Raw genomic sequence first — 14,679 nt, forward strand, 5'->3', positions numbered from 1 at the left:
AGGCAAAGGCCCGCAGAGCCACCCGCCGGCTGCCCCCAGGCTCTAACAGACCGGCTTCTCTCTCTCGCTTCTCCTCCAGCACGCCTCCTTCCTGCTGGCCCTCCTGGTGCTTCTGGTCGGGACGGACGGACGGCGGTCAGGGAGCCACACACACCGCAGCCACCCCCACCGGCACGCCCACTGCTTCCACGCCGAGGAGCTGCAGAACGCAGAGGTGCCCCCGATGTTCCAGAGGAGGGCTGCCCGGTGGACGCGCCACATCGCCCTGCAGATGGTGCCAGCCCTCGAGAGCGAGCAGGCCGGCGCCCGGAGGCAGCGGAGACACCCGGAGGCCACCTGCTCCGACTTCAAGCTCCAGGACCTGCTGAACAAAGACATCAACGAACGCTCCATCTCGCCCTGGAAATACAAGTAAGAGCCCCTTGTCAGCACCTGGGGGGTGGGGGTAGGGGGGGCAGAAGGGTGGACTGAATGTCCTGAGCCGACCTCTAGAGGGACCACAGCTTCCATCATCCCCATTCACCTTCAGAAGGACTGTGATTGAACATACAGGGGGAGCAGCTGGCTGGATATTTAAAAAGGGCACCCCTGGATTCTCTTCCCCTGCTCCGTAAGAGAAAGGGGCAAGGGACCCCCAGGGCCTCCTGAGAGGCTGGATCGGGCCCACTCTTCCAGAACTTCTATTCCTTCCTGCCACCACCCTATTCTCTGGGGTTGCGCCGTTCTCCCAAGGGCCCAGAGACCAGAAGTGGGAGCCTCATGCCGAGCGGTGTGGCCGTTTTTGGGTCCCGTCCTGTCCCCTCGGTGGCCACCCACTCCTGGCACCTGGCCCTTCGGGTTTCCTGCACTTGCCATGAAGCGAGATCAGGCAGAGAGTCCCCCCCCCCATTTCTCAGGCGTATCTTTGAACCCTCGCCCGACTGGGGCTGCTTTTGAACGTCTCTCCCTTCCCGGAGCACCAAAGGAGCCCACAAGGTATCCTACCAGAAGTCATGGAGTTCGTGGCCCCTGAGCTTGCCTCGGTTTCCCTCCTTTAAAGGAAAGGATTTCTTGAGCCTGTGGCCACCCAAGGGCTCTGGGAGGAGGCAGGGTCGGTCCAGGGTGGCGGCAGTGGGGGGGGGGGGTGGTGCCGTAGGGCTGTGCTCGGAGACCCACACCTAACGCCCCCCACGCCTGCTTCCTCCCTCCGCTTCTCTCCTGCGACAGCATCGACGAAGACGCCGACCGCTACCCGCGCAAGCTGGCCTTTGCCGAGTGCCTGTGCAGGGGCTGCATCGACCTCCGGACGGGCCAAGAGTCCTCCTCGCTCAACTCCGTGCCGGTCCAGCAGAGCATGATGGTGCTGCGGCGCAGGCCCTGCCAGCGCGAGGACGGCGCCCCCGGCTTCTCCTTCGAGGTGGACTACGTCCCCGTCCCCGTGGCCTGCGCCTGCATCCTGCCCCGGTCGAGCAGCTGAGCTGGACCCTGTGTGGACGCGCCGGGGGGGGGAGAAACCGGGGGGGGGCTCCGCTGGTGGGAGACCGAGGCGGCACAACGGGGCTGGTTGCAAAGCGCTTGGTTCCTTTCCATCTGTCGGCCACAGCCACAGCCGAACCCTTCCCCACCCCCCCATCTGCCACCCCCCCCGCAGACCCCACACCGGTCTCAGCGAGTCCTCCCCCCCCATACGGCTAAAGACACGGGGCAGCCTCTTCCCGGAGGCCCGTCCTGAGAAACCCCTGCCTTCCAACAAGGCCAAAAAACAAAGAGACCCCGTTTCCGTCGGGACCGGTTCCCCCCCCTCGGTGCGCCCGGTCAGTGCTGCGCAGAGCACAGGCAACACAGCCGCAGGCAGAGCTTCTCCCGGGTGAACTTCTGCCTGCTGCCAAAGTTGGCAAAACAGCACCGGCCTCTCTGAGAGCTCCCTCCTCTGCTGAGGACCCTTTATTTAATGAAACACTATTTATTTATTTATTTATATATTTATTTATGAAAACTATTTATGAATCACCTCCCTGACCCCTGTTGGGCCTGCAAAGTGAGGCACCACGTTCTACTTCCATATATTAATATTTTAAAGAAAGCATCCGTTAATAAAAAGAAGATTAAAAACAATTTTGAAAGCCAGTTTTAAAAACCGACACCTAGACGGAATTATGTCATTATGACGGCCCACTTTCTGCAGAAATGGAGGCAAGCGTTTTTTGGGGGATCTTCGGCGGCTTCAGCTGGGAGGGTTCCTGGCTCCCCAAGAGGCTCGTATGATTATTCCGCATTCATTTGTTTTCACCCTATTTATTTATTTTTTTAATTTGTATTTATATTAATTTATATTTGAGATGTTCAAGTGTATTATTATTATTATTATTATTATTATTATTATTATTATTATTATTATTATTATTATTATTATTATTATTATTATTATTATTATTATTATTATTATTATTATTATAATATTGTTGTTGATGATGATGATGACTACATTTCCATATGTGAGTTTTCAGGGTACATTGCCATGACTGTGTAAACTCTTTGCTTCCCCTCGGCGGCGGCTGCCTTTTGACCCCCTCGGATGACCATATATACCCGAGAGAGAGAAAGACTCGGCCGGAGAGCTTGGCTCTTTCTCCTGGCCGCCTGGAAGTCCTGCTCTTGAGGCTTTTAGCATCAGGCCTGCCCCAAGCACTCTTTCCACCTGCCTGGGCCCATTTCCTCCTCCTCCTCCTCCTCCTCCTGCCTGGAAGCAAGGCTTTCCCAGGCCAGGTTATCCCTCGGCTGCAGATGCTTTCAGGCAAAAGCAGCTTTTGGGGCCTCTTGCTGGAGGTGCGGGCTGTGACCCCAGGGGTCACCCAGAGTTGACCCCTTTATTTATTGTGACGCTTCATGAATGTTTGTATTTTATATTCCACAAATGATGTGCCTAAATTATTAAATTATTTATGCAAGCTTATTTATTATGTAAGAAGAAACGATTCTTCCATAAATAAAGATTGTATTTCTCTATGTCAAATATCTGGCTGCTTTATTGCTAATGTTACAGAACCGACGGGTCACCAGGGGGTCTCTAAAGGTCACCTAGCACCACCGCCAACCCACCCACCCACCCTCTCGCCTACAACCTCTCCAGAGGGGCCGAAGCTTGTGGGGCAGGAAGGGGAGAAAAGGGGTGGCTTGCAGGTGCTCTTCCAGCGCAAGCCCCCCCCCCATCATCCCTGGTGGCTAGCAGTGTGGCGGAAGGGTTGCCCTGCATCAGAGGAGGCACTTTCCTGGACAGAAGCGATCTGGGGCTCCTGCGACATCTCACAGAGTCTGGCTAAGTTTCTCTTTTGGCTTATCATTTCCCGACTCCCCTAATCAGCACGACCCTGCCGGCTGTGGGACGCCGAGGGTCATTTCCAGACTCCATATATTCCACTCCTCACAGACAAATCCGGGGCCAAAATGACTCTAGATCGCCACCTCCAGGCACCTTCAAGAAGCTGCCAGGCAGACAGAACCCACTTCCTCGGTCAACTCAAGGAAGCCCATGGACTCCCTGAACCCTATCTTGGCCCCACTCCAGGCCTGGCATTTACTCCTTGCTCCCAGATTGTAGGGGCCAAAGGAGAAGCACACATGGTAGACTGAGATTCAAGACACACACACACACACGGACACACACACACACGGACGGACACACACACACACACACACACACACACACACACACACACACAGAGCGACTGGAATGAGCAGGTAGACTTGAAGGCACAGAGGACTCTATTGGGATGCTGGCAGGTCGACCCTACACATGGCAGCAGCCGTGGGTCAAGTCACAAGTTACACAACCACCTGTCAGGAGTGATCTTAATGATAACAATGTCAGGGTGTTATATTTTAATAATTAGATACTGATTGGGGGGGGGAAATTGTCTCATTTGCACAAATTCATGATGTTTACCAATTATTTGTAGAGGAATTTTGACGAGATTATTCAAGTTTCATGTGATTCTCAGCCATCCACAGGTTTTTGTTTTGTTTTGTTTTGTTTTCAGGTAATGAAAGTAGCAGGTAATGAGGTGAGTTTTAAGTCACTTTTTCAGCCTGGACATCAACAGATCTGTGCCAAATGTGAGACTCAAAATCTCACCGGTTTTGGACGCCTTTCGTGTGCGTCAGATTGTGACCCATGCTCGTTTCTGGATTTTTGTACAAGGAAGGCACCCCTTTTTTTCTGTTCAACAACCAAAGTGGCCACTTTATTACAAAGTAGAAACCTGGGGGACCCGAGAGAGAACAGGCCCCATTCCTGTACAGAAACAGGAAGACGTTCAAGCCCAGTCTTGATGGCTCAGAAACTCCGCCTGCAGCAGCAGAGGGAGACAACGCGTCCCCTGCCACGTCGGGCAGCAAGAGCAGCACGGGGGGGGGGGGGCTGGGCTCAGGTGGGCATTCAGGAGCAAACGGGGAAAGAGCCGGCCGCAGGAGGCTGAACTGCACCCGACCCATGGCGGACGCCGGGGCTGGAAGGGGAGGGCCACAGGCGCTTCCCCCCCCCCGCTTTGGACTTCTTGGGGAGGACGAGCCCGGCCCATCACTCTGCTTCCACAACGACCGGGAGGGGGTTTTCCTGGCCATCGCTGCTGCCCCTCGCCTCGTCCGCCGGCCTCTTGCGGGCCTCTGCCGGGGGCCGAGGGGGCGGCTCAGTCGGCGGGTGCTTGATGGTGGCTCCCACCTGTGGCCGCTCACGTGGCTTCGCTTCAATGGGTTGCCACTCTTCCCCTCGGGTGGCTGCCTGAAGGACAAAAGACAGGAAGGTGTGGGGGGGGGGGAGGCACCTCAATGGGCAGGACCCATCGCACGGTGCTGGACGCCACCCAACCCGGTCTGGTTTCAGACACTAAGGAGGGTCAGGCCAGGTCAGAGCTGGGATGGGAGACCCTCAGCAAGCAGCCTTCCCGAAACCCCAAAGGGCTGCTCCTTGGCGCACCCTGTCCAGTCCTGTCGAAAAGTCTAGGGTGCACCTGGAAGGCTAAATGTTTCTGTTCGGCATAAGCTTTTCTAGACCGTAGCCCACTTCTTTTTTCCAAGGCCTGGGGCACCGGGGTGGGGGGTCTTCAGGAAGGCGTCTTTCCCAGCCTCCTCGGAGATGAAATTGCTCAAAGCAGGGGCCCTGCCGCTGTGCAACGCCAGCCCTTTGGTGCAGGCAGCCCTGGCTGGATGAGCAAAGGCCTGGCTGCTCCCCATTGCCTCGCCCCTCTGCTATTATGAGAGATTTTGTACTTGTTACCCAACCAAACTCTTAGGCATCAACGTATCACAATGTGCAATGCAGGGCGCCACCTAGTGGCTGAATCTGGCCGGGCACCCAGAACCCCCGAAGACTCACAATTTCATTACACTTGAAGACCAAACAGAGTGGCTGACCAGAAATTAAAACCCTCTCCAAATACCCCCACTCAATTAACATTTCATATACAAATATATAACAACATATACAGCAGTAACAACCCCACCCCCCACTGATCTGGATATTTTAAACAAAATATCCTGGATTTAGGGAAATTTGATGGGGTGGTTCGTTATTGTAGCTGTATTTAGGATAATCCTTTTGTTTATCTGGAAAAGCAGGTGCAAAATATTACATGAGGCAATTAAACAGTTAATTGATCTTTTTTAATCAGTAAGACCTAGGATGTGCTTACAAACATACCTTTGAGAAATGAAATTTTAAAAGCTTTTTATATATTTGCCACAATTTCAATGGGCATTAACTTGATTGTCAAACTCAGAAACTGCCAATAATAATAATTTGTTGGTGGGGAAAACTGTTGCATCCCTGCCACTCCACTATGGGACAAGTATCTGAATACAATTTGGTAAGATATTCTGATTAGCTCAGTTAATTTTTGTTGAATAACTTGTTAGATCAGCCATGGGGAAGGTGGATTTTTTTTTTTAAGGTTTAAGTGCCCAGGGAAAAATAAACAGAATTAAATACTACAGATGTGATTTTATCTTTTCTTTCCTTTTTTTAGTGTAACCTAATGAGATGATGATAAGCTATATTTTATTTTAGATCTCAGTGAAGAAGTTCTGAGCCTTGGGATGCTCTGGACTTCAGATGACATCCACCTCATTCATCATTGCTAATGGCAAGAGGTTTTATGGGTACAGAAGCCCAAACGTCTGGAGTTTCTATTCTAGGCCTTAGGAAGAGCAAGGCTGTTTCTGGCTACATGTGAGACGCTGGAACATCTAGAAGAGTCACTCCTGTTTAATAACCTTTTGGAAGAGTTAGTTAAATGTAGGATTGGCTCAAGCCAGTAGGGGGCGGAAGAGGAACTCAACCCATGGGCAGGAGTAGGAGGACTCGTCAGGAGAAATCTGATGTTTGCTGTTTGTTTTTAGGGGTTTCCAGTCGGCTGCCGTAAGCTCTGCCACTTACCAGTAAGTAGATGCCGCTTGCGATGGCAAGGCAAACAGTGCCGAGGATCGTGGCCAACAAGAATCCTGCTGGGATCGCCAGGCTGAAAAAGGGAGAGGTGAGCGAGTGAGAGGAAAAGCAACCCAGGGTGCGATCCGACAGCTGCGCAGCCCCCCCCCCCCGCCGCCTGGTTCCCCTTGAAAGGGTGGCCTGAACTGGAGCGTTCTCCCTTAAAAATGAACCTTCCGTCTGCTGAGGAATCGCTCCAGCCGAGTCCCCAGAAAAGCAGAAGCCCCAGATCTGGGCCAAAAAGGGAATACATGGGGGGGCAGAGTGGGAGGCATCTCCCTGACCATTGCATGGCCCCCCAGGAAAGAGATGGCACCGGAGCGCTCCAAAGGGGGTCCACATCGCAGCCTCTTTCTCTGTGTGATCACACAGAGGGGAGGGGATTTGGGGCATGTGCACCTTGCGTTTAGCGCACACAGCTCTAATCACGGAAGAGACGCTGGCTTAAGGCAGAACTGTCCAAATTTTCACCCTGCGTAAGAAGTGACCTAAAGCTGTGTCTGACCAACAGCCTGTCCAGTCAGGGCACAGTCTAGGGGGGAAAGAAGAGCACACTCCCACCTTCCGTTTCACGTCCCGAAGGCCCTCTGTGGCTGACCCTGAAGGCTGGCTGGAGCCACCACAAGCGCTTGCCCCTGTCTTTTCGTCTGGGAGCAGGACAAAAGGGCCGCGTTCGCCCCACTCCAGGGGACAGGTGCCTCGGCGAGACGTGAACGCCCATAGCAGCCAGAAGAGGGTTCAAGCAGAGAGTTCGTTCTTCCACCCCAAAAAGAAATATGATTTACCCAGCATGTAGGAAGGCCCGGACGTAGTAATTCCGGGTGAGAGGGCCAAACACTTTCACCGCCGGTGTGAGAAACTTCTGGCCGCTGTGGAGGGATCCAATAGAAAAGAGGCAAGTTAGCAATGGCACTCAGAATCCATCTGTTAAAGAGTTCTGTGGTGCTCCAAAGCTTACATCCTGCCACCAAGCCCATTCAGAGTACTACTCTGCTGACTGGCTTCTAGGAAGAACCATCATGCATCAAACAATCGCAAGAACTGAGATGGATTTTTTTCCCTACACCTAGACGATGGCTATTTTCCTTTAATACTGTGGCAGGCACTTCATAATTATCTGCTTCTTAGAACTACAGAGCTGGAAGGAGCCGTCTGGGTCATGCCCCAGGTCTTGCCCCTCTCAAGGAGACCCAGTTGGGGGGGGGGAATTAAAACTCCCAACCTCTGGCTCTGCAGCCAAATACCTAAACATAATGAAAACGTACATTTTTGTGGGACAGGCATGGTGAATGTCTGCATTTTTAATCTTTCTAACAATATTTCTCGTGTTAAGATCCAGGATGAAAAACACTTCTGTCACATGCAAAGAAGACAAAATGTACCGGTCTTTTGCTGTTTCTGTGATGTTAGTACTCTTGCATTTCTTATTTTTGTTACCTGACAATGTGAGCCACCCTTTGAATTTGGCACCACAGGGCAGTTTGTGAATATATCAAGCAAACATAAACCTTGGGTGTTGTGCAAACAAATTCATCCATGCCCCTGCTACATATATACACCCATAGTGACTTTGTAAAATTGGTAACTGACTTCATTAAATGCTAAGGTCTGCCTACGATCCTTCTTTCACACACTTTATGTTTCTTGTGCTAGCTTTGAGGGAAAACAAGGAGCAATGGGGGGGGGGCTGAGCCCTTACCTCAGTGCTAGTTATGACATTGTGCCAAGCACAAACCCCTTTCCTTTTGATAGCCATGAGGACTAGAAGCTTAGGCTTTCTTGCTAACACAATTAATGACATTGAATGAGATTCTCAGTATGTTGGCTTCGGCACTCTGCATGAGCAAAAGGAGTGGGATGCCCTCAGCCTCCGTGACATCTTTGACCACCAGAAAAGGCACGAAGCTTATGCGGCTTACCATCTCTGCATGGTGGATCCTTTTTTCCGCTTTCCTCGAGGGTACTCCAGCAGGCAAATAAAAACCCCGGCCACTCTTTGACAAAAAACAGTTAAGGAGCAGAAAACAAGCAGCCTTCACATCCCTTTGCTCTGGGATTTCCTAGGAAGGTTTTCCCTGGGGCCTAGGGGGCCCCCCCGCAATATGTGGGGCCCTCCATAACCCCTCCTTGGACTGCCCTGGGAGGCAGAAATCAGCTCTTTCAAAGAGGTGGGGCGGGGAGGGGGCTCCAAGTGGTCCAGGGAGCAAAGGGTCCATGGTGGACCTGGAGGATGAAGCTCCTGATCTAGCTGTGGTCTTACAGGACAACGCAGTCCTTTTGGAAGAACAGGGAAAAAACCCATGTGTAAAATAGCAATCAGAACAGTTTTGGTTGAGAACGTAATTCTAGACCACCTGCAGATCCCCTTGCGAGCGCACACGCCACCCTCCGCCTGCGAGGCATTAAAGCCGGCTGGGGAGGGAAGAAAATTCTTCCCCAGCTCTGGACCAGGGAGGGGCCCTTTCCCGGACCCTGCTTTGGCAACCCTCTGCGCCCGACTCCTCCATCCTCTGCAACGCTGGGGAATGTCTGAAATTATTATTCAACCCCAGAAAGTCCACGTTTTGTAACTGCTGGGCTTTGCAAGAAGCAAAACCACCTCGATTTCCCTACTTTATTCCAGTTGTAAAAGCCTGGGTGGTGGAGAGGAAGTGATGACTCACATTCAGAACAGGCAGTTGGGGGCGGGCGGGCAGGCAGAAGGGAGGTAGAGAAAGTGCGTGTTCTTGGACAACCCAGCCACCTGCCCCAAAATGAAAACCAAGCCAGTCAATGGTCCAGAGACCTTCCATGGTCCCTCCCTCCAAAAAGCCCAGAGGTCCCCCCCTCGTGGACCTGGCCCTCTGCACCCAGCCCACGAGGCAGGATGGTTACCTGCGCACCTCAACACCCCATAAAACCCCTCTAGATGTGAGGGTGAGCAGGTGAGGGCGTTCCTCCTTCCTGCAGAGTCCAGCACCATCCCTTTGGGATCTTGTAGGGACGATCCGCTTTCCAGAATATGCAATGTGTCCCCTAGGGAGGTGGTGCTTGGTGGGATTTCTCCTTTTCTCCAGGGGCACCTTTGATGGCCAAACCCAACATGACATTTACAGTGGTTTTGGCATTTAACCGATGGGGTTTCTCGTAAGGCAAACTGCACATTGTCCATATGGGGTGGAGAATCACAGGAATCCCAATAAGATGAAAGGGGGGGGAATAGGGTGCCATTAATCCTTTCTTCTCCATCTCCAACCTTAAAGGTGGTCTCTCCTCTGAAGGCAATGCTTGTGTGGGAAGGATCTTTCTCGTTACTCAAGGACCACCCAAGAAGGAGGCATGACCAACCCTCTGGAAGGCGTGCATGCGGGGGGGGGGGGGAGAGATTGCAGATCCCAGCAGGGGTTCCCAGAGGGAGCAGCATTTTCACAGAAGGATACATCGCGTAGGCTGCATATTCCCAATTTTTGAACTGGCCAGACACTGCCACGATGCCTCCGGTCACCAGAACTACATAGGAGGGAGGGAGGGAGAGATCAACAACAGCCCACAGGCTAACATTTGAAGTTTCTGAAATACTGAGTGGACAATGAGAAACGGGGACAGATTCCCACTTTGGGAAGCCTTCCTGCACTCAGCATCTCAAAGGTCTGGGCAATTTTTTAGGAAGCAGCAAAAAGTCCCCTTTATGCCCCTCTGTGCTTGGTTAACTTTGCTGTGCTGTGCTTTTAAAATCAGCTTTTATCTGCTGTTGCTGCTTTCGCTCTTGGGGGCTGCTGTTTGCTGCCTCCTCTTTATTACTTATATCGTTTGCAAACTGTGCATCTTGTTCAGACTTGTGGTGATGTGCTTTGGATTTTCAGTTAAGTTGTGATCCTCTTTGTGAGTGTTTTTTTGCAGAAAAGCAAGCTATTAAAAACAATCTGCTAACTCAATCCAGGGAGCTGTATGACTGCTGAAGGCAATCAAATCAGGTGTCTTTTACCCTGCACCCATGGCAGAAGGAAAAGAAATATTTGCAAGCAAAAAGGTGCACAGCCTTGCTTGAAATCAGAGCACTAGGGTGATGTATCACAGTGGTTAGAGCACTGGGGTGACCATCTAGACACCTCTGTTCAAATCTTGACCCAGACTTGAAGCTTATTGTACGGCCTTCACTGAAGTATTGTTGTAAGAATTGCAAATCTTGGAACTGCAAAGCATGTACAGAAAACTCAGCTCTCTGAAGGGAGGATGAATTAAACCCTTTTAATTTTTCTTGCTTTCCAACTTGTTGCACTGCTCATTCCATTTTCTTTCTTTTTGAAGTTGTGGCATCAACATTTCTATCAAAACCTCCACTGAAAATATTTGTAAATATAACATTTAAAAGTAGGCAGGAAACATGACTCATTGGACCAATTAGGAAAAACCCCCTGATCATGAGGTTGCTGTAGTTTTAAAAAAGAAAGTTCAATGATGCCCTTTTCATGCCCTTGTTGGCATCTTGTTGAAGGCATCGGCCTTACTTCTAACCTGTCACATCCCAGCTGGGCCACAGGAGAAAGGATGCAAGGCGGGCGGGACCTTTGGTCTGAACCAGGGCTTGGAAAAGCGTGTTGGGGGATGGGGGGAGGAGGAGCTGACAAGCTTTCTGCACCCCATGTGGCCCCTTAGCGCACCTTTTCTCCTCCACATGGGTGAATACCTTAATCCAGATTGAGGTCGGTCTCACCCTCATCCTGATGGTTAAAAATAATAATAGCAATAAAGCAAAGCTATGAGTGAAAATGAAGATTAGAGAGAACCTGCTGTGAAAGCTGAAAACACTCTAGTGTTGGAGAGATGCAATTCAGGCAGGCTTTCATGACTGAGGCAGTATTTCACGTTCGAGAAACCAGATGCCGGGGAAGTCCTGCCCTCCACTCCTTGAAGACCAGCCAAAAAACCCTTTCAAGATTTCTGCCTATTTGTGCCCTTTGGCAGCAAATGGAAGTTTGTGCTGGAGGTTCCTCTCCGGCCTGCCTTGTGTCCTCCCCCCCCCCCCCGGTTCCCCCACCAAGCAAAGCTGTTGAGAGCAAAGGGGGCTCTCCCGAGACTCTCTCGCCTCTGGAAGGGAGCCAATTGCACATCTGGGAAGCCTCAGCAGGCACGCTGGATGGGAACATTAGCGCCCACATGAACCGGCAGGCCTTTTGGAAGTGAAACGGGATGTTCTGTACGGAGGCTGCTGCTGCGTTGTGATCACAGCGTGAAGGCTAAATCATGCAGGAAGGGAGCTGGGGAAATCGAGGTCCCACCACCTCCTCTGAGAAGACGGGCCTCTTAAAAGGGAAAGGATCGGGATATAAGTCGCTCAGCTCAGCTCAGCCAAGAAACCCTCTCAAAAGTGGCCAGTTTGTTATTGTAAATACAGTGAAGATTTACACAAGGACAAGCCTGTAGGTTTCTCTTTAGGTTGCCACCCATCGCCCTGCCAGAGGGCAGGACTGGATGAGCCCTGGGGGTCCCCTTCTGGCTCTACCCTTCTAGGTCTTCCTATTTTATTCAACTCAACCTCAGCCCCTCTGGATCTGCTAACAAAGCCTGCTTCTGCAGCAGCTCCGGTCCCTGGTGGCTTTCCTGGTCTTCTCAGCTTAAGGGTGAGGGCAGAATAGCCCAAAACAACTGGCCTCGAATGACCTCAAAACGCTTTAAGGCGCCTCTTTGAAGTTAATTAGAGAAGATCAATTGTTATTATAGCAATGCAGGGTAACATTGTGCTCTCTCTTGCTGTGCTACTTTTGAAATGTAACTTTGTCACATCCTCATAATTTAAAAAAAAACCATTTAAAGTCACACAGATACTTGTAACTCATTCCTAACTCATTTCCAAACATTGGTGGGGGTGGCGGGGGGGGGGGGCACCGGCTTCCCAGCCCTGGGCATTAGCTGGAGGAATCTATATTCCCCTGTCACACATCCCTTAGCTTCTTGCACAAGTAATGCGCCTCTGTTTATTCTGCAAGCTGCACTGTGCTGTTCACTTCCAAAGCGGATCTTTGTTGGGGGGGTGGGGGTGGGGGTGGGAAGCATTTACACACACACACCCCTCGTGTAGAAATGCCAGCCTTTCCTCCCCCTGGGTCTCTCAGAGGCGGGTTCTAGCCTCCAGGGAGATAACAAAAGCCCGTTGGCAAGGGTCCCTCCGTGCTAACCAGCTGGAAATGCCGCTCTGCACATGCAAAGCTTCTTTGGGAAGCCTGTTTGGGTCCACCGTGGGGCTCTGAGTGCCCTGGAGGTGCTCCGCACTTGGCAAAAGGGGGGGGGGGGAGAAAGAGACACACCACACACTGACTGCCCATAAACGCCCAGCCTGATCCCTCGCAGGCAGCTGCAACATCACAGCACATTTCAACCCCATTTCCTTCCTCTATTTTCACTTCTGCCACTTCCTCAATCTTGCAGGCGACACCCCCCTTTCTCTAGCCCCCTTTCCCCCCAAACGGCGCTCTAGGGGGGGGTCAGGGCAGGGCAGGCAAGAAAAACTTTACCAATAAAGCTGGATATCGGTCTCAGCCCAGCCCTAGCCAAGGCTACAGGGAACCTTGACTGGGTGACACTGGGGGGGCGGAGGTTGTGTGTTTCAGACTGGGGGGGCACAGCTGCTCCCCACCCCAACCCTTCCCCGAAGGCACGGCTTTCGCATCCCCTGCGCTTCTCAGGCATCCTCTGTGAAGAGCGCGAATCGGGGATTTCCTGCGGGGGGGGGGATCCTGACCCTTGCAGTTCCCGAAAAGGACTCCCCCCCCCGCCGCCAGAAGCTTCGGGAGGCCCAGGCCGGGAAGGGGTGCGCTCTTCTCCCGGGTCCCGGCGCTCACCGAGAAGGGCTTAAGACCCCCAGGATTAGACTCAAATCGGGGAGCAGCCCTCCCGGGGCGCGGGCGGGGGGGGTCCCAACCGGGAAGCCCTCCGAGCTGCGGGAAGCGCTGCGGCACGCACGCACACACACGCACAGAGAGAGAGAGAGAGCTGGCAAGTTCTGTCCGAGATGCGCGGGGCAGCCCAGCGGAGATGCCCCCGGGGGACCGCCTTCCCTTTGTTCCTTATTTTCTTATATCCAACTTTTGGGGCCAGGGGGCGGCCAGCGAGGTCAAGCTGGAAGCCGGGGTGGGGGAAGGAGAGGGGCTCGCCCCCTTCCCCAAATGCTGCCGGCCTGGGCTTTCCCAACACTCGTGGGAAGGCCTGGGCAGTCCGTCTGCACCTGCTCAGGAACCCCTTGACTTGGCTTGCCCGCCGCCCTCCCTCTCGGGGCTCGCCCCCCCGACCTCCTCTCCCCCCCCCGGCACCCCTCGGAGGACTCACTCAATCCGGAGGCCAGCGCCTGCTCGTTCGCCCACATGGCCCACTCGATGCGCCCCATCGCCGCCCGTTGCGCTCCGCTCCGCTCCGCTGGCCCCAAGGCTGAGCGGGGGCCCCGTCGGGTCGGGCTGGGGCGGACCCGCGGCGGCGACGTCCCTTCCTGCTCCTCCTCTCCCAGGCCGGCCGGCCAGGAACGCCCGCCCTCCTCGAGCCCCCCTTCCCCGCCCCCAAAGAAAAGACCTCTCCCCCCCCCCCCGCTTTCGCCTGGAGCGCGCGCCTGCCCTCTTCTGAGCCGCACAGAACGCTTCGTCGCCCCGAGGAAGAGCACGAAGCGCTTGCTTTAGAGGAGACTGCTTTGATGGGAGCTTTCCTACTCCTTGGACTTTCCCTTTCTCGGAATACAGTATTGTCTTTTTAATAAGGCAAACCGCCTGGGGTCCTTTTCAATGAGAAAGGCAGGATAAAAATATTTTAAACAAATAAATAAAATATTGCTTCTCCTTCCTCCGCAGACAACTTCCAAAAAACTGGGGTGTCGGGGGGGGGTTTTGGGGGGGAGAGAAGATTACTAAATTCTAATATTAAATGGTAATGAAGTCTACAAATATCACACACACACACACAACCCCCCCCATGTTATAAAGTCACAGATGCCAAAAAACACACCAACCGCCTTCCGAAGGGCTGGATGTTCGCTTTTAGCCAAGAGTGTCCAAAGCGAGTGCGGGCACACGGGGTGGTGGTGTTGCCACCTGCTCAAAACCAGACTACAACTCCCAGAATCCACCAGACAGGACCACCACCCAGTCCCACTCCTGCTCAGGCTAGGAACAAGGTGTAGCTGCCCACAAGCCCTCCCGAGCCCCGTAGCCTCTTTCTCTTGTGCAGGCACCCCCAGAGCTGGCTGCCTCCTTCCGGGTGGC

The 14,679-nt window shown here is 52.9% G+C and overlaps 2 protein-coding genes across 2 annotated transcripts; one reads left to right on the forward strand and one right to left on the reverse strand.

Moving 5' to 3' along the window:
* The first annotated feature begins 223 nt into the window (after positions 1 to 223).
* Positions 224 to 2,185, forward strand: IL17C (interleukin 17C). Its single transcript, XM_072980796.2, has 2 exons — positions 224 to 411; positions 1,207 to 2,185. The coding sequence occupies exons 1-2, from the start codon at positions 224 to 226 to the stop codon at positions 1,454 to 1,456; spliced, it is 438 nt and encodes a 145-aa protein (XP_072836897.1). The 3' UTR covers positions 1,457 to 2,185.
* A 1,533-nt stretch (positions 2,186 to 3,718) lies between these two features.
* CYBA (cytochrome b-245 alpha chain) lies at positions 3,719 to 13,917 on the reverse strand. The gene is made up of 6 exons (XM_020788360.3): positions 13,760 to 13,917; positions 9,877 to 9,946; positions 8,377 to 8,451; positions 7,243 to 7,326; positions 6,410 to 6,491; positions 3,719 to 4,756 (listed from the first exon to the last, which is right to left on the reverse strand). The coding sequence occupies exons 1-6, from the start codon at positions 13,815 to 13,817 to the stop codon at positions 4,556 to 4,558; spliced, it is 570 nt and encodes a 189-aa protein (XP_020644019.2). The 5' UTR covers positions 13,818 to 13,917; the 3' UTR covers positions 3,719 to 4,555.
* Positions 13,918 to 14,679: the final 762 nt, after the last annotated feature.

Source organism: Pogona vitticeps, chromosome 10, assembly GCF_051106095.1.
Source record: "Pogona vitticeps strain Pit_001003342236 chromosome 10, PviZW2.1, whole genome shotgun sequence".
In the NCBI taxonomy this organism is placed as follows: Eukaryota; Metazoa; Chordata; class Lepidosauria; order Squamata; family Agamidae; genus Pogona; species Pogona vitticeps.

Coding starts and splice junctions, on each gene's coding strand:
- CYBA (XM_020788360.3), bottom strand. CDS start 13,817: ATGGGGCGCATCGAGTGGGCCATGTGGGCGAACGAGCAGGCGCTGGCC. Junction 7,327..8,376: donor GGATCCACCATGCAGAGATG/GTAAGCCGCATA, acceptor ATCCCTCCACAG/CGGCCAGAAGTTTCTCACAC. Junction 4,757..6,409: donor CAAGCGGCATCTACTTACTG/GTAAGTGGCAGA, acceptor TTTGTCCTTCAG/GCAGCCACCCGAGGGGAAGA.
- IL17C (XM_072980796.2), top strand. CDS start 224: ATGTTCCAGAGGAGGGCTGCCCGGTGGACGCGCCACATCGCCCTGCAG. Junction 412..1,206: donor ATCTCGCCCTGGAAATACAA/GTAAGAGCCCCT, acceptor CTCCTGCGACAG/CATCGACGAAGACGCCGACC.